The sequence below is a fragment of the Lepisosteus oculatus genome, chromosome 19, assembly GCF_040954835.1.
Source record: "Lepisosteus oculatus isolate fLepOcu1 chromosome 19, fLepOcu1.hap2, whole genome shotgun sequence".
NCBI classification, from domain to species: Eukaryota; Metazoa; Chordata; class Actinopteri; order Semionotiformes; family Lepisosteidae; genus Lepisosteus; species Lepisosteus oculatus.
In genome coordinates, this window is record NC_090714.1 from 7,245,247 (window position 1) to 7,271,363 (window position 26,117).

General features: G+C 43.4%; 2 protein-coding genes across 2 annotated transcripts in view; one reads left to right on the top strand and one right to left on the bottom strand.

Annotated features, from left to right (window-relative positions):
* The window catches only part of LOC102689887 (uncharacterized protein C7orf50 homolog), a 129,419-nt gene extending 107,720 nt beyond the window's left edge, over positions 1–21,699 (bottom strand). Inside the window, exons 1-3 of the mRNA XM_069180758.1 lie at positions 21,610–21,699; positions 18,968–19,144; positions 18,236–18,394 (exon numbers count right to left, since the gene is read on the bottom strand). Of these exons, the coding sequence (XP_069036859.1) occupies positions 18,236–18,394; positions 18,968–19,123 (315 nt within the window). The 5' untranslated portion in view covers positions 19,124–19,144; positions 21,610–21,699. The remainder of the gene's footprint in view (positions 1–18,235; positions 18,395–18,967; positions 19,145–21,609) is intronic.
* A 120-nt stretch (positions 21,700–21,819) lies between these two features.
* uqcc4 (ubiquinol-cytochrome c reductase complex assembly factor 4) lies at positions 21,820–25,458 on the top strand. Its single transcript, XM_015359982.2, has 2 exons — positions 21,820–22,385; positions 23,514–25,458. The coding sequence occupies exons 1-2, from the start codon at positions 22,294–22,296 to the stop codon at positions 23,854–23,856; spliced, it is 435 nt and encodes a 144-aa protein (XP_015215468.2). The 5' UTR covers positions 21,820–22,293; the 3' UTR covers positions 23,857–25,458.
* Positions 25,459–26,117: the final 659 nt, after the last annotated feature.

Here is a 26,117-nt window from a genome sequence, read left to right on the forward strand (position 1 = left end):
AGCAGGGATCGACTCAGGAGTGACTCAACCCAGAAACGGAAAGGCCTGCAGAAATCAGCCCTGGCTGCCTGTATTTATACAAGGATCAATCTCTTTAGTTCATAAGGTTAGTAACTGTTGTCTGCTAAAACTACAGCACTTATTCATCAAAGTCTTTGCTCATGATATTGCCAGCACAGCAATACTCCACAGACAACAGGAACAGGAACAAGTTAAGCATAGATTCCCCTGTTACCCAGGAACAGGTTTGTCCGAGCCTCGATTCGGATCAGAACCACGGCAGCAGCTCCTGCTGTCAAAGGGAAGAGGAGAAAACATGTGGGAAGGGAAACAATTTCATTTGCCACAGACTTTCTACTTTCTGTACTAAGCTGGGACTCTTCTATTACTGTATGTTGTCACAGCATTACAGTATATCTAGTTAGCTGGACTCCAAGACTCTGCCATTACAGAGCACTTTTAAGGAACTGAAATAGGTGTCATTTATCTTCTGAGTTTAATTGTTTTAATCCTCAGCCATTTTAAGTTTATTTGCTTACTTCATTGGAACACTCATGCTGTTGCTCTAAAGCAGAACGCCAGAAAAGCAGAGAGTCTTGAGCACTTTTTTAGTCTCTGCATCAAGAACAAGATCTTGTATAAGATATCTTTTATCTTTATAAATCCTTAAAAATGAGCCAAGCCATCAGAAAAGGTAACGAGATGCTTTAGGACACATGTAAAACTGACTAGCTGTCCAGGAAGTCCCAAGAAGCAAGGGTAGAATTTTTTACAGGCAGATGAAACAAGCACCCATAAGCCTGATTCCCAGGGAATGAGGCGTGAAGAGAGAAAATAAGTAGCGATGCAGTAAAACAAACAGAAATCGGACTTTTGACCACTTTTCAGCATCGGTACTGGAGAGATGCTGATGTAGCACTGGGATGATGCCAAAACAGTTTTGGTTTCGCAAGTTTGTTGTGCAACACCTAAGGTGCTAAGCAAATCAGACACCATCTTTAATGTCCTGCTTCATAATAACATTGGAATAGAAGAGTGATGTTCATTTCAACAGAATCTTTTGTTATGCACTTCTTTAGTTTGAATATACAAATGTGCAAGTACATTATTATTGGAGCTAATGGATAGCACTCCTCTAACTGCTTCAATGCAGGGCTGTGGGGGATCCAGAGTCTATCCCAGCAAGCAATGGGCACAAGGCAGGACGCCAGTCCATCACAGCACACACACGGACACAAACACAAGCTCACACACACTCACACCAGGGCCAGCTTTCACAGAAGCCAACTAATCTACCAGTATGTCTTTGTACTGTGGGAGGAGACTAGAGCGTCTGGAAGAAACCCACGTGAACAAGGGGAGACCATACAAACTCCACACAGATAGAACCCCAGGAATTGAAAGCAGGGCAACAACACTGAAAGGCAGGAATTCTACCTACTGCACCACCATGCCACTCTCTCCGTATTTCTATGTTACTTTATATAAATAGCACTTATCTACAAAACAGCACTGTTACAAAACAGGGACTCACACAAGCAAGGAGGTGAAAAGCTAGAGAACTGTTAACAGTAAAGTCACAATCCCTGAACTCAGGTGACGCCTGTCCCCACACCCCCCAAACAGAACATGTCATCCCCTCACTAAGGGGAAATCCACCTGTCCTGGGGGGAGGTTCAGCTGCAGCCTTCAACACTAACAGCTTAATTAAAGATCTGTATTTATATACATCTCACCCTTCAGATCTCAATAAAATCTCCACTTGTTATCACTGATCACCTTTTATATGATGCAAATTCCCAGAGTGCAAAAAATAAAATAAAACTACAAGGACAGCAAACAGCTGTCACATTTAGGTCCTTTGACAGCCACAGTGCTATCAGTTAGTTAATGATATAAAAAGCCTCTGGTAGAGATTACAGCTAAGAAGCCTGATGGCCACTGCTAAGATCTTAAACTCTAACCAATGGAGACCATTCCAGTTTATACTCCGCCTTGGGGACACTTACACTGTACTACGCCCAAAGGTGAAATACATACAGAAAATGCCAGAAAAATGAACCCCTAAACCTCTGAAAAGAAAGAAGTTAAGAGGTTGGAGTGAGTACTTTACAATCCTGGTATGGATGTAGATAGATACTTTATTGATCCCGTGAGGGAAATTGAGAATTTATTAAGAATTTCTTTAAATGTTTCACTTAAGGTAAAATACCTTGTCCACCTTCAAACTCAAGACAGAAGTATTATTTCCTTTCCAGTCCCAGGCCATTAAGACAATGTATTTTGGCAGTAGAGCTGTTGAGGAGAAAGGAGCCACAAATCTGACAGCCAGTGAATCGACACTGAAAAGTGCCACTCTGCTCTTTCAGGACTCAGAATGGGACCCCTTATCTGTAACTGATCTTGAGCAAGGTCCGTCCTTCTCAAGGGGTCCCAGAAGCCAGATTAATTTAGAAATAATATACACTTTTCTTCAAGAGCCAGGGCTTGCACTTCTCCCAAAAGAATACAACTTGAATTCCCTTCGCTCCATGCGAAACTGGGAAAACCTGAATCGAAGGGCACAAAGGACGTGAAACAATAGAAACAAAAAATGAAATAGAAAAGGCGAAAGACATTATATCAACAGCGTGAAACAACTGCCTCACACATTCACTGTTGTACGCTGCCCCTAAAATGACTTCCCAGGAGGCAATGAAAAAATAAAAACAGCTTCTGAACAACAAACATAAATACCATGGATGGGGAGGGTCTACTAGCACAGCTTATGCAGGACATCATCAAACACAAGAGAAACTGCTCTAGGACCACATGCAGTGCATCAGAGATGATACTCTTGCCCCCAACCAATGCACTGTAATTACAGCAACATTTCCTTTGAATCCGGCTGAAGCCCGCCCAAACCTTTTTAGCTGTTGCCGTGTCAAAGGTCACCTATTTCCATCTTGCACATTTGGAGAATGTTGGAGTGTTTTTTTCTGCAGACACCGCCAGCTCTAATGCAAACAAGTCAGGATTTCAGACGAGTCACGCTCGCCGTGTTCCCTCCAGCCGCGCTGAAGCGGAAAAGAGCACCTCTGGGTTTGGAGACCCTCTATTACAACAAATGGAGCAAATCAGTGTGCGTCACGTCATGAAGACGGCACATCAGTGTCACTGTGCCGCTGTCTGAATTAGAAAATCAAAATGAGATGTCAAGGGCGAGCCGGTCAGTTTTCATCCTCAGTCTTAAACAGAAAAGTGGATCAAGCCTTGAATGAGCTGCAATGCAGATTTAAAAGGTACACATTTAGCCATGCCCCTCGGACCACACCTTCACCATCTACCTCATTATGATTTCTTATTTATTGCACATCTCCAGTCATTGTTTACATGTCTGCATTGTTTACATTCAAACTGTTTACTTGTACACTGTCTACTGTTTGTATATTGTCTTGACGCACTGTCTGCACTTTGTGTTTTTACACTTGTTTTAACAATAGAGAGAGTTTCTGTAAGTAAGAATTCCATTGTACCAGTTACATATGGCAATAAAGTACAAGTTCATATTAAACACCTTCATTTGTCAGGATGCCCTCATGATTTGATCCAATATGACAGTTTTAAAAAAAAAATGCACACATTAAGTCATTTGTGAAGCGCATGTGAAAGTGTTTAATATTATACCCAACAGCATAAAAACCCTTTAAATTCATCTCAAGATCAGCAAAATAAAACAGAGCCCTTTCAAAGGACAGAAATGGCTACACAGCTTCGCCAAATACTTGTTTGCAATTAGTTAGCATAAACCAAATTTCATGTGCAAGCGTTCGTTTCAAAGAGACCGTGTTAAAGAGCAAACAAAAGTTGGTCTTCTTGTGTCATCACTTGCTCAGTTGACTCCATTTGCTTGTGTGAAAGACAGCCATTGGTTTACATTACTTTGAGACCTGGCTTGCACAGCAATCTTCATGGGCTCAATCATTGGCTCAGAGTGTAGGTTGTGCCTGAGAGTCTAGACAACAATGGCTGAAGCCTAATCGTGGATTGTGGACTGTTGCCTACAGTTCAGAAGTCACCGCTTGAAACCTGAACTGTGCCATCATTTGGCTGTGCTTGGACTCCCAAGGTATTGACATGTTAGTGTCTGATCATTCTTGAGCTGGGATGGACTCGAGCCAACTTGTTGGGAACCATCGAGATCAGGCAGGGTTTCATTATTACTACTATTGGGACAGCATACCTTTAATAACAGCTCACAGACTATCGTGGGGGGTATTAAAAAAAAAACTACACAGAAATTACCCAGTTCTGGAAAACTGAACATCAGACTCCGACCTGCATACAAACACATCAGCCGAAGCGGAAATCTGAGCATCGAGATCTTATCAGCAAATTCCTAAACGTGTAATTATTTGGCTGGCCTTTTTCAAAATCGCCTTCATAAAAAAAACAGGCTCAGTCGTAAATTCTGTGAAACACTGTAGGATGCTACTGACATTTCCTAAAGTTATTTACATGCCTGCGTCATCTCTAATTTCTTTTCCTTTGGAAATTTAGCCCTTGAGAACAATAAAAATAACAATATGCTTTAAATAGCTAAAATAAATAGCTGAAGCTCTAAAAGACCTTTAACACTACAAATCCTTTCATCTGCCATAGGAATCCCTACTGGCTCGGACTTAGCCTAGACCAAATAAACTAATGTCAATCATGTGGTTTAACTAGCGTTTTAATAAAGGTTTGAAAATGGAATATGTCTGTTTGCATACGAAGAAGGCAGGGACTGAGCTACCCTGGATTTTGTAATCCAGAGTCTGTTGTTTGCAATGAAGCTGGCATGCCTTGCAAACGACCCAACTGTTCCCTCTCCGACAGAAACAGTGTGAAGAGGCAATATTCACGCTCCTGTTGGCCGCCAACAACAACAGGAAGAAAGACTACTGAGTCATTAAGGCACATTTCAATGTGATCAGGGAGGCAGGATGGAAACAAGCACAGAACTGCCGCACTAGTCTCCTCCAGCCTGAAAGAACAGAGGTGGGATACCTGCGCCAGTCCTCTATCAGTGCAGAGCTGCAGCCACACTCACATTGCTGGCTACCAGCCCCCCTGACTGAAGCACACACAAAAGGGCCCCTCAGATTAGCGTGCTGTGAGTGAACCATTATAATAATAATAATAATAGCTTACACTTATATAGCACTTTTCTGGACACCCCACTGAGAGTGCTTTACAGGTAATGGGGATCCCCTCCACCACCACCACCAGTGTGCAGCCCCACCTGGATGATGCAACAGCAGCCATAGTGCGCCAGAACGCTCCCCACACACCAGCTCTCAGTGGGGAGGAGAACAGAGTGAAGAAGCCAGTTCATAGATGGGGATTATTAGGAGGCAATGATTGGTAAAGGCCAATGGGAAATTTGGCCAGGACGCAGGGGTAACACCCCTACTCTTTTCGAGAAACGCCCTGGGATTTTTAATGAACACGGAACACCAGGACCTCGGTTTTACATCTCATCTGAAGGACGACACCTTTTTACATAATAGTGTCCCCGTCACTATACTGGGGCATTAGGACCCCCACAGACTGCAGGGAGGGGACCCGCTGATGGCCCCACTAACACCTCTTCCAGCAGCAACCTTAGTTTTTCCCCAGGAGGTCTCCCATCCAGGTACTGACCGGGCTCACAGCTGCTGAGCTTCAGTGGGTTGCCAGATGTGAAATGCAGGGTGACATGGCTACTGTCGAGCGCAATGCAGCACGTCACAATCGTGATAAAACATGCAGACAGAAATAAAACAAGGTAAAAGTGTATTTAAGCACAGCTTGAAACCACAGGCCCCCGCATTTATTAATCCTTTCGGCACACCCTTGTAAAAACTAGTAAACGTGAATAAGGGACAGTGTTGTTCGGCGCTGAAACGTGCAGCAGGAGAAGATGGATGACTCTTGACACCCTCCCCTCCTGCTTTCCAGCAGTTATTAAAGGCCTCTCTCATCTTGTGCCATCGTACATTTGATGTGTTGGAAGTGCGTGAGAAGCGGAACGCCTGGTGCACTGCGCTTCTATTCCACATGGGTGTCAGCCAGTGCATTTCCGAACCCGACAATTCCCAGGTGCCCAGACAGTACACACTTCCACAGACGCACGACCAGAGCACAGGCCTAACAGATCAGTTGAAATGTGACAGTACACTTCTCTTTGAAGACAGCGTCCTATTAACACTGCTGTGGAAAAAGAAAAGTCAGCTGCTTAATGGCTTGACCATACACCCACGCTACAAGAATATAGGAGCACGTGCACAGAACACAGGACACAAAGAAAACCTTGAGTCTCCAATCATTAACGGAGCACCTCAGGGTTCGTGTTCAGAGACTGGCACATGAGGGAAAGCTCAGATCCCGATTTGGATGTGCAGTTAACGGATAGTTAATGCCATTAAAATAAATCCATTTGGTGAGAGGAAGTCACTACTATGAGAAGTCCTGCTCACCTCTCTCGTCTGCTGCCAGCAGGAGTTGAACAGATCTACAGAACAACTGTCAACTCCCGTGAACTCCTTCACAAAACCATAGCAAAATCTGTGGTTTCAAAACATGTGCTTAAATGGACATCTGAGCAGCTCCATTTGCCTTTTGCACAGCTGTGTTCTTTATTGCTAAATGCTGTACGTACATCTAATAAAAAACATTTGAAGTACAAAGCTCTGAGATTCCTAGCCTTGGAGACAAGTTACCTTGTTCCCATAAACTGACACAAATAATCGGCACAATTAAAGTGGTCAATATTTGTCAGATCAATAGGCACCTGCAGATTCTTACAGAAAAGGAAGACAAATAGCACAAAATCAAGATATTTAAAAGAGACTTAACCTAATTTTACGTGACAGAGTAACCAGCACTGTGTGTGAAAGCTTCTGAAAAATATAGTTCCGGATACCCTTCTACAATCTTATCTGTTTCATGTTCAGAGAAATATGGCAAAACAAACAGTGGTCCTTTGTTATCTGCCTAATGTCTCAGCAAAATTCAGTTTGCAAAGAAAACAGAATCGTCATTAAGCCAAAGACGTCGCATGCATCTTTAAACAGTTTTCCAAAAATACATTTGAAGTGCATATTTGGAGAGTGCACAGATACAGCTTGAGCCCGGTCACAATGCGTTAATGATCTAGTAATCAAAAGCAAACCGCAGAAGAAGACAGATCAACACACTCAGAAAACAAAAGGCCCTTCTTTACACAAAGAAGCCTGCTGGCTGAGTTGCTGAGGTCCCGCGACACCTGCCGTGATGAATTTCGAATTGAAAAGGACAGGGTCAATTAAGAAAAGATGCCCTCATATTCCACGGCAAACAAAAGCACTTTCCTCTCCCTCTCTCAGTACCACTGTTCAGGCAAACAAATCCGCACCCGTATAAAAACTCAAGGCAAGATCCCTCAACGTGACCGGCTTGCCAGCCCCACAGCACCAACGAACATGCAGATTCCCATCCACAAATGGGACCAATTACCATGGTGTACATGACTGTTATAATGTATATTGCAGGGTTGTGAACATGCATTGTTCTAAAATACTTTTCTATTGCTGATGGGGGACTAACTCCTTTAAAATAGGGGTCTCCTCAGAGCTGCTCTGAATTATAAACAGCCTGGTGCCTGTGGAGAAGGGTTAGAATGGTTGAGTTAAAGCTATCTGATGCAAACATGTCACAGGACAGGAAATGGAGTGGTTTGTGCCAGTATTTAAAGTTTTACCATTCTTCCTCCAAGCCCTGTAAGGCTAAACTAGAGCAGAACTCTTCTGCACGACTTAAAAGAGACCGAGAAAACCCCCTGGACTTTGAGCCACAGGGGTTCAAGGTTTTCCAGAGGTAGCTGGCAAAATCCTACCTCTGCATGTCTCCCATTTGACCCAACACAACAGTTTGCTTTTCCTACAAACCATTCCAGCAAACGCAGCTCCTGAGAAACAACTGACTCACAGGAAGAGGGGGGAGGATGCAAACAGTCTTTCACACCAAGATCTAAAGCCCACAGACACATTGCGCCTCCCACCACCACCACGGTCCCTGCAGCGGAATCTCAGCTGTTCAAGACTGCAATTTTAATTAATAACATTTCACTTCACTTAAGCCTAAGAAACCCGGATAATAATGAGATCAGGCAGAACAATAAGAATCTGATGGGCAAAAAAATCTGCTGGGTTAAAAATCTTACTTTAATATTTTGGTGCACTCAATTATAGGAGCCCATCAAACAGCATGTCTATCCCAAGCTGAGCTACTTGGTTACCTGCTTGCTCACACCTGCTTAAATCTGCACCCCTGAGAAAAAAAACCAACAGGCCTGAGCATCGACAGCCTGGCTGACCTCAATTAGTGGATTAAAACGCAAATTCCAGCCAGACGGCTCTTTTATGACCGAGTCCTTGCGGCCAGAGCGCTGTGCAGAGTCTGTGTATGGAACAGTGGGACACAGGACTCTGCGGTCTGGGAAAAGCATCGGAAAAGGATAAACTGTTTTTCCAGCTGTGACATCCCATCCTGGGAAATGAGCTCCTAGCATTGTTCAAATAATTTTCGACGGGATCGGTGAAAATGTCAAACTCATTGTGGCATACAGTAACAAGGTCTCTCGATCTCTCACTCTGTTTTGTTTTCAGTCTTTACATAGTTATTCCCACAGGAGACATAGCTCGGTTAATTCCATATGTGGGAAAGCACTCTTGAAGGCGCTGCCGGTGCCATGCTTTGTCTCACAGCATTCTTCGGAACAACATTCTGCTCCTATACTTCAGACTGCGCTTGACGCAACTGAATCGGGGCTGTTGGGAATCTTTCCTGCCCGCTAGGTGCTTCTCCCATATTACTTCCAATCACTGGCCCAGGCCTAAGACATGCCCACTGCTCAGTGTCAGCGGGCAGAGCCACCCTGGGGAAGGATTCTCTTCATCCACCTCTTCGCCTTCAGTCACAAGCTGAGTGTGGCCGGGACTTTCCAAGGAGTGGCACACAGTTGGCTTGGCCCCGCTAGGGTGGTGAAGGGATGGCTCTGTAGGGGCTCTCTCAGCCTTCTGGCACACATCGCCTCCTGGGACTTCCCAGGGAGCTGTATGCGGACACCAATGCCAGCGAGATATGGGCCTCTCCCCCAGGGCACTGAGGGATTTACAACGCGTCAAGCGACAGGTGAGCGTGTCCGGGAGTCCACACCTCCCAGACTGAGTGCGGGACTGAGTGTTGTGCAGAGTCATGGAATAACCAGAGGGGATTTAAAATCGGCTTGGGATATAAGATCGTCAAATTCCATATTTCTAAAAAAATGTAAAACTTAAATAAACTTCTTTTTCATAATAAATAGTGGAACTGTAAGGGTACTGCTAATGAGATTTCTATACAAATTAAAGTAGATTTTTCAGAGCGACAATAAAGCAGCAATTTTAAACGCGCTGAGGAATGCCTTCGCTTACCATCTCATCCTGTGCTTCATTAGCACGCCATGTCCTCATTCCGCTACCACCACTTCACTGGCTCCCAGTGCACACAGCTACTAAAACAACTTCATTTCATTCATTAATCTCACAGAAACTATCACGTCAGTGGACCCATAACACTAGAGAGGTGGATACGGAAAAGTAAGCAAACTAGGTGGCCAGAATGACGGATGAAGAGTGCAGATCAGACATCCCCAGCCCAGGTCCAGAAGAACTACAATACTTCAGGTTTTTAAAGAGTTTCCAATCACTTGCTAAAGATCACGTTAATCTCGCAATAACACCTGGCTCACTTAGGTTAGAAGGAGCTCAGATTCATACAAACCCAGAAGACCCCAATGCTCTGCAGGACGAAGGCTGCAGACCCCTCATTTAGAGGGAATAGTCAGATACAGACTCAACAAGACAGGAAAACCCTGACAGCTCACAGTGTTACCCCAGCAGAAATACCACAGGAAGGCAAGTCTCTGAGAAGGCACGCTGGCCCTGACCAGGCACACAGGGACTATGTCCACAACTGGGGCTCCCAGCAGTAAGAGAGGAACAAAAATGTGTCTTTTACGCTGAGCTGTATTTATTTACTCTGTGACTTTCTGAGACTGTTGAAAGCACAGTGCAGGTCCGGGGAGGCAAGAAACAAATGAAGAAGCCATTTTCAGGCTTTCTTCTCTGGGGAACATGAGAAACAGGCAGCGCTTTGCTTTCTTCATGAGCGGAGGGGGCTGACTGTCTGGTAAACTCATTTCTGCTGCTTTTTGAGAAAGCAGCTTGTGTGGTCAAGACAGGACAGAGGTTAAGTGAAGTACACCCATAAAACAGGACACGTATACTCAATTAAGATTTTTCTCTGTGCTGTCCTGAATTAGTTTTTTTTGTTCAGAATCTTCCACACAAAAAAATAAATTTTCACAATCTTAACCAAAAAATAACCTCATAAAAGCTCGTCAGTCTACAGAGTTTCTTCAAGTCGGTTTTGCAGAGTTCACTGTATTGACAGAATCTTGCTCTAAAGATCACTGCTGACAAGACAGCACTACATGAGTGGATCAGAAAGCCAGCAAAACCACTCTGCAGACTCAAAAATGAGGAGACAAACTGCAAAAAGTTTGGCTAAAGCTCCTCTTGGTGAGGGACTAGTGAGAGTTCTGACTCCACTGGCTACTAGGATTTCATACAGTAAGGTAATTGCCAAGTCAGAGCTGAATGAGACAGTAGAAAGCTTAAGAAAAAGAGTTTCATACCATTTTTTATAAATACACACGTTTACCAAATACAATCAAAACTAGAAGTGCAATTCCTTCCTTGTTGCCTCCTCTGGTTCATCACTTTTCTTATGTTTCAAGAGCTACCTTATTGTCAGAAATTAAAATTGTGTTGTTAATTAAAAGCAAAAACAGTTTTATGCAGAATTGCCCAAGCCTTGCTTTCAGAGGTGACTAAAACTGATCAAAACACACTGTAAGCCTTAAACAGGATAGCGCCTCTTTAACACTGCAGCCGTTTTCTACCTCGTATATGGCACTGGTTTACAAACAATTCCAATTTAATTACATCTTACCTAACAGAAAACAGCCTGGAAGGCACTTAAGTATAATCTCATCTCTTTCTCGATAATTAGGTAGAAGCTGTGGCAAAAATAGCTTTGTGCTAATTAATATTAATTCTGAACGGGGTGCTTGGAGATTGCAGAGAAAGACGAGTTATTATTACTACAACAGGTTTGTTTCTGTATGGAAGCTATGCAGATTTCAATTTTACTGTCCATCACTGACGCACGATTTAGGCATAAACACAATGAAAGGGGGAGTCTGGTCAGCTCTGTCTTACTGTGAGCATCTAGTACTTACGGTCTGGTCTCTCTCAAAGCGATCTTCCCCCTCCGCCACACACAGAAAAGAGCAAGAAATGAGGGAAGTGTAAGATCTCAGATGTTAACACCTGACCTGAAGTTCCAAATCTTTTAATAACCAATTTCCCTACGGGATTAATAAAGTATTATCTATCTATTATAAAAAGCACACGGTAATGCCTGTGTTTGGGGAAAGTGCAATAATAAATTGCCCTACTGTGGATGAATAAAGTATTTTGAACTGAATAATTACAGTGCCAGGCGGAGCGATGGCACTTTGGCTAAGGACCTGCACCCGTGGTTGGAAGGTTGCCAGTTCAAATCCCGCGACCGGCAGAGGAATCCTACTCTGTTGGGCCCCTGAGAAGGGCCTTAACCCCAGCTGCTCCAGGGGTGCCGTATAAATGGCTGACCCTGCGCTCTGACCCCAAGCTTCTCTCTCCCCGTCTGTGTGCCTGTGTGTCTCATGGAGAGCAAGCTGGGATATGCGAAAACACAAATTCCTAACGCAAGAAATTGTATATGGCTAATAAAGTGATGTTATCTTACCTTTTTTAATCTACTGAATTGGAATTTAATTAATCATTCGTAAAAAAAAAACATCTTAAGTATGGATGCTATGCACCAAAACATCACATACTTTTTATTTGCAATGATGTAACGGATATTGCAATGACAAAAACAAAACTTCGTGTGAAGGTAGTGTAATGCACTAGTTTCCCCCAATGCTTTCCAGTGAAATATCACAATATACAGGTATAAGCACATTAAAATGCAGTGGGGCTCCCCTTCCAAACTGCACGTTCCTGAAGGGGTGAGGGTCTTCCTTCCATGCAAACTCCCAGCCCCTCAGGTCAATGGGAACAATTACACATACTGATGCATCTCATCCAGTATCATCACTGTCTCCACCCACATATCTACAGCCTGGAGGTCCGAATTTCAAACGCTCACAGAGAACAGTTTCACAGAGAGGTACTTAACTACCATTGACTTTTTATATGGGGGAGAGGGGTGGGTTAAAAAAAAAAATCAGAGCGCAAGAGGGACATTATCACCGCTGGCAAATGGAATAAAGTTCTAAATCCACTGTCTTATTCAGGAATTTACTTTTGCAAAAAGTTCCTGTGACGCAAATGCAAATAAGAAAACTCGCACACAGGGAATTAAAACATTTTCTTACAGTGTCTTGGCTGAAGACTTTCCTAGGCTTCCCAGTTAAAATGTGCCGTTTTAAAAGATGGGGTAAACAGCAGACTGATACAGTATTAATGAGCCAGCTGCATTGTGTGTAATTAAAAAGAGGGGGCAGAGAGCATACATAACCCCAAGAAAATGCATATTGAGGAGGACAGGTGTTAAATAATGCATCCAATTTATGATTGCATTTGTAAATTGAAATCCCTAAAGAAAAAAAGGAGAGAGATTACACAGACGAAGAGCTGCAGTGACGAGGGGCGCCTGCTGGTCTGGGTATGTGGGGGGTTAAAACATTCAGATCTCGAGCACAATGTCGCAGTCACATCAGGTTAAGCACTCTCCTCACGCCGTCTGGAAACTCACCTGGAAACGCACTCAAGATTGAAGCTGAGTCATATGGGCACCCGGCCCAGTAAAAAAAAAAACATACAGCTCTTGCTGCAGAGGCTAGCCTCCAGATACAAGCTCTGGTTGCCTGTCTGATCTTCGTAGGCTGAACACAATCCACCTGTCTTCTCCGGCACAGCAGGGCATGACAGAGGCCCCAGCTCTCATTCACCAAGTGCACATGGAGATCTCTGGCCCAGGGCATTGCTCTCACAGCAACTGCAAGACCTGCCTGTACTCTGTAGAGCATTTTCAGAACCATTATGCATTATTAGAAACCTTTATTGCCATACTCAGCACTATTTATAAGAATATATTATTTACATAACATCTTAATATAGACTACTTTGTTAATATTCTTTGTTAGTTTACCCATTGTTGATCCTGTACTTGTACTTGTCTTTTAATCCTTTTCTGGACTATGACCGTGTTCCTGCTGATTTCATACTGTAGTTCATGCATTTCATTAGCGTTTCACACAGCTGACACCAGCAGTGTCTGGAGCAATACTCTACGGAACTGCTTCAGCAGGAAGTGCTGATTAAGCTGTTCCAGGAAAATTCAGTCCTACATCTACACAGTTACCACAATTACCTGGTATAGTAGCGAAGCAGGAAAGGTTCAACTTTATTGTATGCACGCTCACCTCTCATTAAATGAGCACTTAGAAGTACTGGCTAAAATGAGGGACATACATGCATACCTATTTCTGTTGAAGGAGTTAACATCCTTTGCTGACACGAGCTTCAGGTGTAGCTCATTCTTCCGTTTTTAATTGTGCATGTGCTTGGCTCTCAATATCTTCTCAGACGTTATAAGGATATTAGTCTAATTATGGTGGTGAATAACATTGTAAATGCATAATTGTTAAAATAATATTGATTCATGAATTTTAACATTTTACACAACAAAATGTTTATTTTGATCATGTGCACTATGAATGCGCAGTATTGCTAGCTGATCACCAGACACCTTGATGCACATACCTACTTTTCAGTTATGGGTTTTGCTCCGTCTTTGACTCTATAAGATTTAATAACTAACATAATAAAGAATGTTTATTTAATAATGATTATTGATTTGTTCATGTGTACTATAGAAACTATGCAAATGTCACCAAATAAGTGCTTCCTAATACACTTAAACATACTGTAGCAGCTTGCATATAAAAAGAAGTGTTGGTTAATGCTATGTATTTTATGTATAGTACTTGATTTATGGTTCTAAACTACTCAAACACATCAGAAAAGTACCTAATTTGCTCATGAAAAGTTACGAGCATGTGTAACAAATCAAAGACATTTGCATGCATTTTAATGGGAATTTAATGTCACTTTTATGTTCTTGCCTACAAGCAAACAGTCTGGTACCAGCTTTTACCAGAGAATGGTAACGGAGTTTTGTTTTAGGCATAATACACAATTTGTGCATAAATACAGTATTTTCATATGTCATCAAAAATAATTTCCTTCCTTCGCAACCTAGCCCATGCAATTCCAGTTAATTGCTGAATTTGGAAAACATCCCGATGACAGTAAATGTAGCATCACCTTGACCCCATGTTCCCCCCCTCCGATCCCCACGGAACACCAGGCAGATCCATAGAACCGGCAAGACACCACTTCTAGGATACACAATCCCAAAAGGAAAACGAACACTTTATCGCCTCCCATAACAGACTTCAAATCTCTCATGACAACAACATAAAAACTTTTTCTGTCAATGGGTCAATAAGAAGACCACAGTCACACATGTGAAAAGGCCAGCTGTCTAAATATCTGGAACGACAAAATCCAAAACAAGGAGCTCAGAATAAAAGGCACCCTGGCCACATACACACCAGAGGGACCATCACACGTCTATTCAGTGTTTAACATCGATGAACATGCTTCATGTATCCCGAAAGACTTATGAAAATCTTTCATTTCCTACCTACAACACTGTCTAGTAATAAAACTAGTGCACCGATGGTGGATTACTGATAACATGAAGCAGATTCTAGTTCATAAAGCTGAAAAGACACTGTTCCACCCGTGTTCAGACTTGAGCCCTGATAAATTTCACAACAATAGGGGAAATGTGTCCCCCTTCATACGGATTCTGAGTCCAATATAATTTCACTGTACAGTATGTAAAATTTTAATGCTGAAATAAAGCCATAAACTATTTTTTTATTCCAGAGATCACACCCGGTAGCTGGAACTGCAGTAGAAAAATTATCGCTTAGAGCAAAAATAAAAAGATCTAAACAAAGCAAAATAAAGCATGAGGTGTGCCTTTTTTTAAAAAATCAACGCCCCATAGATTTCGTTAGGTCCTTGACAACCAGCAGAAATAACTAAAATCCCACCTCATGATCAGAGCGAGCTGTGAAAATAAGTCATATTTTCTGCATCGAGGAATGTGTCATCAAAAATCTATATTTATCTTTTCCTTCTGTTAGTTAACACGTAAAACAGTGCCGGCAGAAAAACTCAGAGGCACCTGCTGACTGTGTACACTGACAAATCCCTCACTTCCTGCTGTGCCACTTGAAAAAACAGCCTACTTTCAACTTCACTGCCAATCTTCCAAGACCTACTTCAGATTTTCTTTTATTTCATGTAACCTCACCTATCCCATTTGTAGAGGGTAGTTTCTTTTTTTTTTCCAGGAGTGTCTTCCACACTGAATTTGCATCACAAATTGCCGTTAATCTGCTGTGCACACCCAGCACGAATGTGGCTGGCATTCTTCAAAAATATGCAGAGCACACAGCAGCTGGGTGTCAATGAAATGTAAATGTAAAATGTATCTGCCAGCAAGCTCCAAGCAGCCAAAACTAAGGTTTTCTGCTAACAGCAGTCTGTAACTTTGTCTCATCTGTTTGTGCTCTGAAATACCCAAAGGTTCTGAGTGCTTTCTCGAGTAGACGCACTTCAATCATAGGAACGCTGTCTGAGGTTGGCAAAAATCAAACTTCCCAACAGCCTGGCGATGCTGTTAAAGATATAGCAGCTTGTGGGGACGCAGGATTCTGATTGCCAGGGGCTTACCACCATTGTTAAGTTCCACATGTTCAGGGTTTCTGAGAAAACCCTTCCCAAGACGGTTGAAGAAGACTAAGATATGTCCCCAGATCCTCACTAAGTTTTACAGAAGCGCTACAGAAAGCACACTGACAGGCCGCTTCACAGTGAGGTGTGGCAACTGCAGTATTGCTGACCACAAAGCCCTACAGCGGGTGGTGAAAACTGCCCAGTCCATCACTGGGGTTGCCCTCCCATCTATACAGGACATTTATGACAGACGGTGCTTGAGGAAAGCTCTAAGCATCATCAAAGACCCCACACACCCCAGCAACAGACTGTATGACCCTCTACCATCTGGAAAACGGTACCGGAGCATCCGGGCCCGGACTACCAGACTCAGAGACAGTTTTTACCCCCGCACTATCAAACTATTCAACTCCCAGCCTCTCTCACCTACGATCTGAACCTCACAGTGCCTTCTCTCTTACCAAAAACTCAAACACACATTGAAATCTACCTCTACCTCACATGTCAAGAAGCTCACTCCCCATCATTTTCTATTCTTTATTTCATTCTGTTGATGTATGTTTTTGCACATCTGATGTTGTTTTGCACATTACCTGTTACCTGTTGTTGTTGTTTTTGCACACTGCCTGTTGTCTCTGTCTTTCTTTTCTTATACAATTGTAATGTTTTTTTGTACTACTTATCGTCTGAGAGCTAGCTAAATAGCATTTCCTTATACCATATACCTGTATATGAGTATAATGACAATATACTTGAACTTGAAAAGCTAGGAGTGTGACAGTGATCCTCAGGGTGGGTTTCAGTCTAGCAACTATTGCTGCTACAGAACGTCCACTTGTAAATTAAACCAAGCTCTGACAAGCAATATCTGTTAGTATATACAGAAGCCATACAATGCTGTCAACATGGTTCGATTCCCTACTACTGGGGCGGTGTGGTGCCTCTGTGGCTAAGGATCTGCGCCTGTGGTTGGAAGGTTGCCGGTTCAAATCCCGCGGCCGGCAGAGGAATCCTACTCCATTGGGCCCCTGAGCAAGGCCCTTAACCCCAGCTGCTCCAGGGGTGCTGTATAAATGGCTGACCCTGCGCTCTGACCCCAAGCTTCTCTCCCTGTCTGTGTGTCTCATGGAGAGCAAGCTGGGGTATGAGAAAAGACGAATTCCTAATGCAAGAAATTGTATATGGCTAATAAGGTGATCTTATCTCTCTCTCTTACTGCTCAAAAAGGGGGCCCAGGTTATCTGCAAGTTGGGCGCAGTTTCTCTTCAACGCAACCGCGACCACAACACCCTCACTTTCACTCCGTACACAGCATGCCAGAGCCCACTGAAACGTAGCAAGCAGATCTGTAAAATTATTTTCTTTTTAGTTTAACCCACTTTATAAATAATGATTAAATGCTAGCACGTAATGATTTGCTGCTTGATTACATATATGACACCGATATTATTAGTATCAGTAACAGATTGACTGTTATGTCATATCCAAGATTTAAAAACCGGGCCCGAATCCTGTGAATGTCCTGATGTGAGGATGAATATGACCCACATCTTGAGCTGCAAGGTTCCTGTCCTGTTCCTCTGCCTTTACCTTAAGCATACAGCACCACCTAGTGTGTAAAGCTTGCACGTCACGACTGCTACTTGGACACTTTGTACACTGAACTACATGCAAACTTCAAAAATTGAGATTTTCGATTTTCCTGTAAAGAAAATACTATAAGCTAATATCCCATCAGCTGCAACAATGCTTAGAACATTTCACATTTTTCAATGACATCTCATGTCAAAATCCAAATGGAGCATTTGTGTAGAAAGATGCCCAACTGAAATAATCCCAAAACATTACTGTAATAGCTTTCAGAACCTGGTTCAGAACCATAACTTTCAGAACAGGGCATTCAGTGGTCAGTGGTCATCTTTTTCACCAAAACATAAATCAATGGGCCGTGTGCTTTGTACTAGCACAGATACACTCCTGAGCACACACAGGTCAGTTTCCATCTCCTTCCGGCCCACAGCACAACCTGTCCATCCGTGCTGCCCCATAGCCAGAACAGCTGGAGGGGACAGAGGCCCCAACACCAGAGCGCCTCTCCCACTCTGGGGCACGTAATGAGCCGAGGAGCCCAGCCACCCACTTGTGGAAAAGCATTTGAACAGAGGGAACACATGCAAACTCCACACGTACAGGTGGCACCGGCAGGCAGCTGTAAATTACCACCCATGACCTAAAGAGTCCAGCCATCAACCATTTGATCAGGTTTGTGTTGCCTGGCCTACCTGCTCCCGTCCGATTTTCTTTCGTTTCTTCTCCTTTTTCCCAGACTGCGTCACCTCCACGGAGTCAGGCTTCTCCTCGGCTTGGCGCTTTTTGGGTTTCTTCCCCCTCAGCTGCTCAGGCTGGGACTCAACAGCTGTACCAACGGACAGCGGACATTCCTGAGAAAGACAACACCGTGGCACATCTGTCCTGTGCTTTAAAGACGCAGTAGGAGTCAGCAGTTAGGACTCCGATGGAAAGCCTTATTCTTATTTCCAATGACGGCTCTGGAAAAGTCAGGTGCATTCCTCCGGCCATGGCCAGGTCTAACAGCCTACTAAGCATTTCTAAGTGAAATCGGCACCAGGCTTAGTAAAGGGGCGAACACGGTAAGAGAAAGCTGGCAGTCAATTAGACAACAATTTAGTCATCCGCTGATACCATGATTAAAAAAGAAGCAATGAACATTCAGGTGCTGCTACCAGGAGCATCTGCAAGCCTGTACCAAGTTTCACTGCCACGCCCACCCCAGCACCCCACCCACATCTCTACCACACCAACCCACAACACCACACCCACATCACTGCCACGCCCACCCCAGCACCCCACCCACATTCACTGCCACGCCCACCCCAGCACTCCACCCACATTCACTGCCACGCCCACCCCAGCACTCCACCCACATTCACTGCCACGCCCACATCACTGCCACACCCACCGCAACACCACACCCATATCAATATCACACCCACCTCATCACCACGCCCAGTTTTGGTCCTCCTCCTCTTTGCTGTAGTGTCCTCTGCTCCCACAAGGTCTATCCTCTCCACTGCTTCATCAGTTTTCTCTTTCCTGCTCTTTTTCTTCTTGCGCTCAGACTCCATGTCAGACTTTTTGTTCTTTGCCATAACGCCAGGGACAGCAAGCTTCTACATCAAAAAATTTTAAAGATACAATTCTAAATCTAAAATACAAAGCATCACCTGGACACAATTAATGTTAAATTATCACAGTAATTGCAAGCCTAATACTATTGCAAACCCTAACATAGTGAGATTTACATCTAAGCAAATGCTTGGTTAGAGTTAGGAGGATCTTAAAATTAGACATCTAATGTTGACATTTTTTCAGAACCATTTAGTATTTGACTACCACATCAGTTCCACCATCAAGTTTCTTTACAATCCAATGTTGATCATACAGTTTGTAGTTCATATTGCGCAAAACAAAAACCTAAGAACTTAATAGTATTGATTAAACTACCCAAAACACAAATACCACCCACATGTACCATTCACTTTACAGCAACTGGAATTCTGAAACTTGTTCCTCTCACTAAAGCCCAGATTAGTGCCAGCTTTCCCTTGAAAGTAGAACGTTATTTTTATATTATTCCTGGATGGGTATAGCTTTAATAGTGATCGGGTGTTATATTTACTTTTTGTAGACAGATATTGCAGTTAATATCTGCCTATTATATTATATAGCCAGCAGCCATGTCACTCTGCAACTCCCAGCTGGCAGCCCACTGAAGCTCAGCAGGTGTGAGCCTGGCCAGTACCTGGATGGGAGACCTCCTGGGAAAAACTAAGGTTGCTGCTGGAAGAGGTGTTAGTGGGGCCAGCAGGGGGTGCTCACCCTGCAGTGTGTGTGGGTCCTAAGGCCCCAGTGATGGTGATGGGGACACTATAGTGATGGGGACACTATACTGTAAAAAAAAAACAGGCGCCATCCTTTGGATGAGACGTAAAACTGAGGTCCTGACTCTCTGTGGTCATTAAAAATCCCAGGGCGTTTCTTGAAAAGAGTAGGGGTGTAACCCTGGCATCCTGGCCAAATTTTCCATTGGCCTCCTAATAATCCCCATCTATGAACTGGCTTCATTACTCTGCTCTCCTGCCCACTGAGAGCTGGTGTGTGGGGAGTGTACTGGTGCACTATGGCTGCCGTCGCATCATCCAGGTGGGGGTGCACACTGGTGGTGGTGGAGGGGAGTCCCCATTACCTGTAAAGTGCTTTGAGTGGAGTGTTCAGAAAAGCGCTATATAAGTGTAAGCAATTCTTAGTAATTAATAATATTGTGCTCATAACTATCAATGTAATTAAATTCTCCAAATTACATCAAAGCTATCAATATGATCTTGAAGTCCAGCCACAGTCGCAACAGTTCCAATTATCCTACTCAAAGACCAAGAGAATGGCCAGATGAGCCAGAAAAGGAAAGGTACTCCTTGCATTATAACGTCTTCTGAATTCATGCTGAAATGAAAATGAACAGAATTCTCTCTCTCCAGTCAGGTTCTCAAGGCTCCAAATTTAAGAAAATAATAATAAAACATAATATACCCCTTATGTCCCCCTAGTGGCTAATTAAATCAGGAAGTCTATGAAGACATCTCATTAAAGCATTATCAGACTCCATACAAATGTGCTTCACACATATGTGCTGTGCCATCATTCAGTATTTTTCATTAGCTTTCCAGCCCAACATAATAAAAAGTGGTGAAGGTCGATTAGAACTGACAGAGAAACAGATCCATACATGTGTCTTGTTGTTTTCTACTTTTGGAAAACAGCAAACGTATTGCTGAATGACCAGGACTATACAGTAGTGTGTTTTAAACGTGTATATATTTTATGTCAAGAGTTTTTTTATATATATGGTTCTGTATGGTGTTGCCAAAGACAAATGTCAATCCTTTTGGATGGACAATAACGCTATATAAAAATATCATTAGTAGCAGTGTATGGTAGTTGTTAGGGCTCTTTACAGCTCTTTACAGATGCCTTAAAAATGTGGTTTCAAATCCTGGTGTTGTACCCTTGAACAAGGTACATCAATCAGATTGCTTCTGTAAAATACCCTCCTGTATAACGTTACAAATGTAAGTCACTTTGGGTAAGAAGTAGCAGGTTACTTCGTGGAAAGGAGTGTTCGTTATTTTTTCCGTTACCAAGAATAATTAATTCGTAAGGCCTTGCCAGCATATTAGTACTTTGTTTTCCAAAGATGTAAAGGGGCTTTTACATTAGAAAATTAAAAGCTAGAAAACTAGTCATAATACAAACCCAAACACGCATACATAGTTGCCACATTCAAAGAACTCAATTCATAGAAATATCAACAAACTTTTGCCCATAGTTAGCTTTTTGCTAACATTTAAGCAGCAAACACGCAGTCCAGGAAAATTACAAGCAACAACGCGTGTGAGGTTAATGATTAAAATTGCGTTTTAAATAAGTTTCATTTCAAAAGCAGAATTTTGTAACATTAAATGTCCACAACCACAGCATCAATGACTTGCATAACTTCCGATATGTTCATACATAAAAGCTTTACACCACAGAATTAGACTTAGGCTAAAATTTAATTACGCATTTGCACTACTCACACCAGTCACGGTACTCCTCCAGTTTGTGTACAACACGAGCAAGTTCTTGCTTCACGCGCGCCATAGAAAGCATGGTGCTACGCACCGCCCCTTCACTGTGATTGGTTCTGGCTCACTAATGTCCCGTTTCGATTGGCTATATGGTTGTCAATCTCACAAAGGCCAGCCCATTTTCAGTGTGGCTGTGGCTGGGGGTTGGGGTCGCATGTGGCAACCTGCTGGAGTACCGTGCACGTGTTGTCAGTGACAGCCTATTGCCTATTCCTGTCTAGGAAAGATAAATATGAGGCCGTTTTTGCATCGTTTTACACAAAAAAGAAATGAAAAGGGAGAGCACTCAAATCTGAGGAGAGGGTGCAGTTTTTTTTTTTTATCAAACCGGCCCGGCCTTGGTTCTTGAAGCTGAATCACTGGGATTATTTTTAATTTGACTAGATAAACTTCTCGAATAAATACCCTATAACAACCAACGAACAAAATGCAAATGCATTTTTACTCGTGCTATTTTTATTGTAGTAGATTTTAGCTGCTACAACACTATCCTTGTACGTTTAAAGTATCCTGCAGATATTTCGAGATAATCCCTCGTTCGTGACAGAGGAACGAATTTATCACGGTCTAGTTGCTTTACGGAGTGTACACGCAGTTGCACTGGCATGTAGCATTACCTAAAGCGTGAGTTGAAGATGTCGGGACTAGGACGGACTCTGTTTTGTAATGTGAGAATAAAGTGCCTGTATCGGGGGGTGTTTATTTGTAATCCACACAGGTGTGCAAGGTAAGTGCCTATTTTTAAATTGTAGAGTGAGTGCATGTCCTGAATGTTTCTAGAAGTGGAGATTTCGGGGAAAACACGACACTATGGCATCTTTCCTAACAATAGCAAAGGTTAAACTGTTTCAAGATATGCCAATGCAGAAATCTCTTGTCCCCATATCGTGAGTTTAACACGAGCGAGTTGTGGTCGTTAATAGTCGTTACGTTTACCGTGACCTTGAAGAGAACGAAGACTAAATCTAGCTAGATGTCGCACGGTGATTATTACTATTATTATCTCTAGAATTGGTTTATAAAACACTCGATTTAAAAAAAACCGTTACTTAATTGTATGGAATAAAGTTGCATAACTATAAAGCGATTTGCCAAAACATCATGATTCGGTACATTACAATTTATACAAAACAGCAGCGACAAAACGCCCAGTAGTGTGATGGATCGCGAAGTGTTCAGGTACAGTCTGTGGTCAGGGGCTTCTTTCAATCAGGGAAATTCTCGTTAGATTTAGACGCTGAAAACGGACGTGCAGCTGTTCCTTCAACGGGATCAAAGGTTGTAGAATAGAATCTACAGGTGTGGCGAAATCAAGCGGTTTAATCGGTCTTGGATATAAATTACCGAGAAAACCTGTCGTTTTATTCCATATAAGCAGTTCTACTCAATTCAAAATACAAAATACTTTATTCGTCTCCTTATGTCAATACGAGAGATTTTTTTTTATCGATCCCGAGTCTTTTTTACGTCTTTAATTTTGACCGATTTAACTAATGATGGCATAAAGGTGGTTTTAGTTACGATAATGCCGAGTTAGTAGCCAGTACAGTATCCCTGCATAATTGTTCCCCCTTCTGGAACTTGGGTTTCTGTGGGTCTTCTGACCAATAAATTCAACAAAACCGTTATCATCCACAGCGGGATAATGCTGTGTTCACCTTAAGTATGTGGAGGGAAAAATAAGGATTGATGGAGATGTTTATATTACATAAGTTCTCATTTCACTGGCTGCAGTGCGTATGGATGAAGGAGATACAAAATGTCAAGAGGGATACAGATTTGACCTCTGCGCTGAAAAAACAAAAGCCCTTTGGTGTAAAACTGGAAATTGTCGCAGGTTTCTGATTCTCCATAGATACGACTCGCTGAAAGCCCTGTGCACAACGCCGCCGAAGAGCAGGACATCCCCGCCGGCTGACGGTGACCAGCCCATCAAGTTCTCCACCAGCAAGGCCAGCCATCGCACGTGGACGGTGGACAAGTCCCTGGGCAGTGAGCACCAGAAGCCCCTGTGGAAAGTCCTTCCCCTCAGCCTGCTAGGGATCTCCTTACTGGTGTGGTGCTTCTTTCGGGAGGAAACCGAGATAGACCGCCAGCTGGAAAAGAACCTTTACGAGTACCTTCCCGGATTGCTGCCGCAGCCAGAGACTGATGCTCCTGAAGAGGCCGGCAAAGAAAATGGCCGGCCAAATTCGTAGGCGTTAAGGCGTTATCCTCCGTGTTTTTTAGTCTGTCCGTGTTCCCTCCCGTTCTCACCACTTGTTTCAGTCTGTGTGATTAATGAGGGTCTTTGTACATCTCTCTGATGGAAACCTTGATGAAAGATAAGAGAATGCTGTAGCTGCCCCCCACCTTTGTGTATTTCAATAATGTGCAATGTAAATCTAAAGAAGGATTCTTTACTCTCGCCAGATCTAACTTTGTTACTCTACTAAACTTGGACCCCAATTCAAAATGCCACACCTCTGTCCTCATCTACAGTAGGTGTGGTTAGCTCCGGTCCTCATTGGCCTCGAGCCTTCACGGAGTTTTAAATTGACAACCGATGGAGACTTAAAAATCTGATTTGGTTTCTTATTCAAGTGGTGAGGCCATATTTTTAAAAGAAGAAAGTAAAATTGGCAGTGGAAAGAAAATCAGAAGGTCCCCATGTCTTTGAGAATTGGATTTGCCCTTCCCTGACCTAAAGTTGGGTTAAAAGAGACTTAGTCTTGGATTTTTAATCCACCCCCCCACAAAACCATCTTAGAAACCAAATAGTTACCCATGCTTAGCTAGAAATAGGTTGTTTTGGGTGACCTATACCATTTATGTTCAGCAGATCCGTTCTGGTCACTGCCAGCTGTTAAGGTAGCCCTGACTCAAACCTGCAGCAGCTGAGACCTGGGCTTATGCAGGGCAACTACTGGCTGAGCAACGTGGGAGCACTCACTCCGGCAAAGTAATCCTACTTCGTTGGGCCCCTGAGCTAGGCCCCTAACCCCCAACTGCCATATAAATGGCTGACCCTGCGCTCTGACCCCAAGCTTCTCTCTCCCTGTCTGTGTGTCTCATGGAGAGCAAGCAGGGGTATGCGAAAAGACAAATTCCTAATGCACGAAATTGTACATGGCTAATCTTATCTCAGACTTGCCCATCCAGAGGCCTCGTGGGGATCGGAGTCGGAACTCTGCATCATGTTCTGGCACCTGGCCTGAGTTGAGATGGAGCAAGAAGGATGCAGATGCCAGTGTCCAGGCTGGGCGAACAGCCCCGAGCAGTGCCAGTGGCCTTGTCCTTTTGGGTCAGGACCGTGCTCAGGGGTGACCAGTGGTGATCAGGTGTGCTGCCAAGCTCCCGGCCTTTGTGGAAATCATACAGGGCACCGACTGTGGCAATTCCCTGCTGATGCAGAAACACTGCACCAGAAAGATGCAATCTGCGTAGCTAAGCTGTGATGTTCCCACTGCTCTCCAGGGAGAAGTCCCTGTGGAGGAAGGGAATACACTAATGAACCCATAATCATGCCATAGTGGCTGCAGAAACCCTCCACAGCTGCTTGCTGCTCTGAATGCCCTTGTGGCTGGAAGGTTGCCGGTTCAAATCCCGTGGCCAGCAGAGGAATCCTACTCTGTTGGGCCCCTGAGCAAGGCCCTTCACCCCAGCTGCTCCAGGGGCGCCGTATAAATGGCTGACCCTGTGCTCTGACCCCAAGCTTCTCTACCTGTCTGTGTGTCTCATGGAGAGCAAGCTGGGGTAGGTGAAAAGACAAATTCCTAATGAAAGAAATTGTATATGGCCAATAAAGTGATCTGATCTTATCTTTTGTAACCTTTCTTCTCTTTTCATTCTGCCAAGATTGTGCTCAGTGCCTGCTCTGCTTTCTGCCTCTGGTATCATTTATGCTTTGTTTCCTTCCGGTTTTGTCCACAAGAGGGCGACCCTGAGAAATGTTTCATGCAGGGGTCTCTGTTGTAATGTTGGTTTTAAAAATATCTTTGCGGAAGAATGTAAGATACTGCTTCACAGAAGTTAGAAAGCCCTGGCCAAATTCATGTCAAGCGTCAATCAGGATTGTAAGCTTGTTGTGACAGGACACTTGTGGGGATGGGGGGTATACCAAATATTGTTAGAAATATAAGTGTTTAAGTGGTAACAGGTTCCTTTTGATGCTGCCTGAAATGAGACGTCATTCGTACAAGAGGCACAGTGCCAATCCTAAAAGTGAAAAGAGGGTAGCTGTCTGGACATGCGAGGCATAGCTGTTGCACTTTTTCTCATGCTGGCGGAGCAAAACTACCGGAATAGTGCAATTAGAAGCTTATGTTTGACTGTGGCTAGCTTTTTTGTCCAGTTATCTATGGTATAAAGATGCGTGTCAAACTTTAAACTTGGGCGAATACACTCGGCTACCCATTCTAGTTATAAACGGACAAAAAGTCTGTGTAATCCCATATAATACCTTCCCTGTCGCCACCTT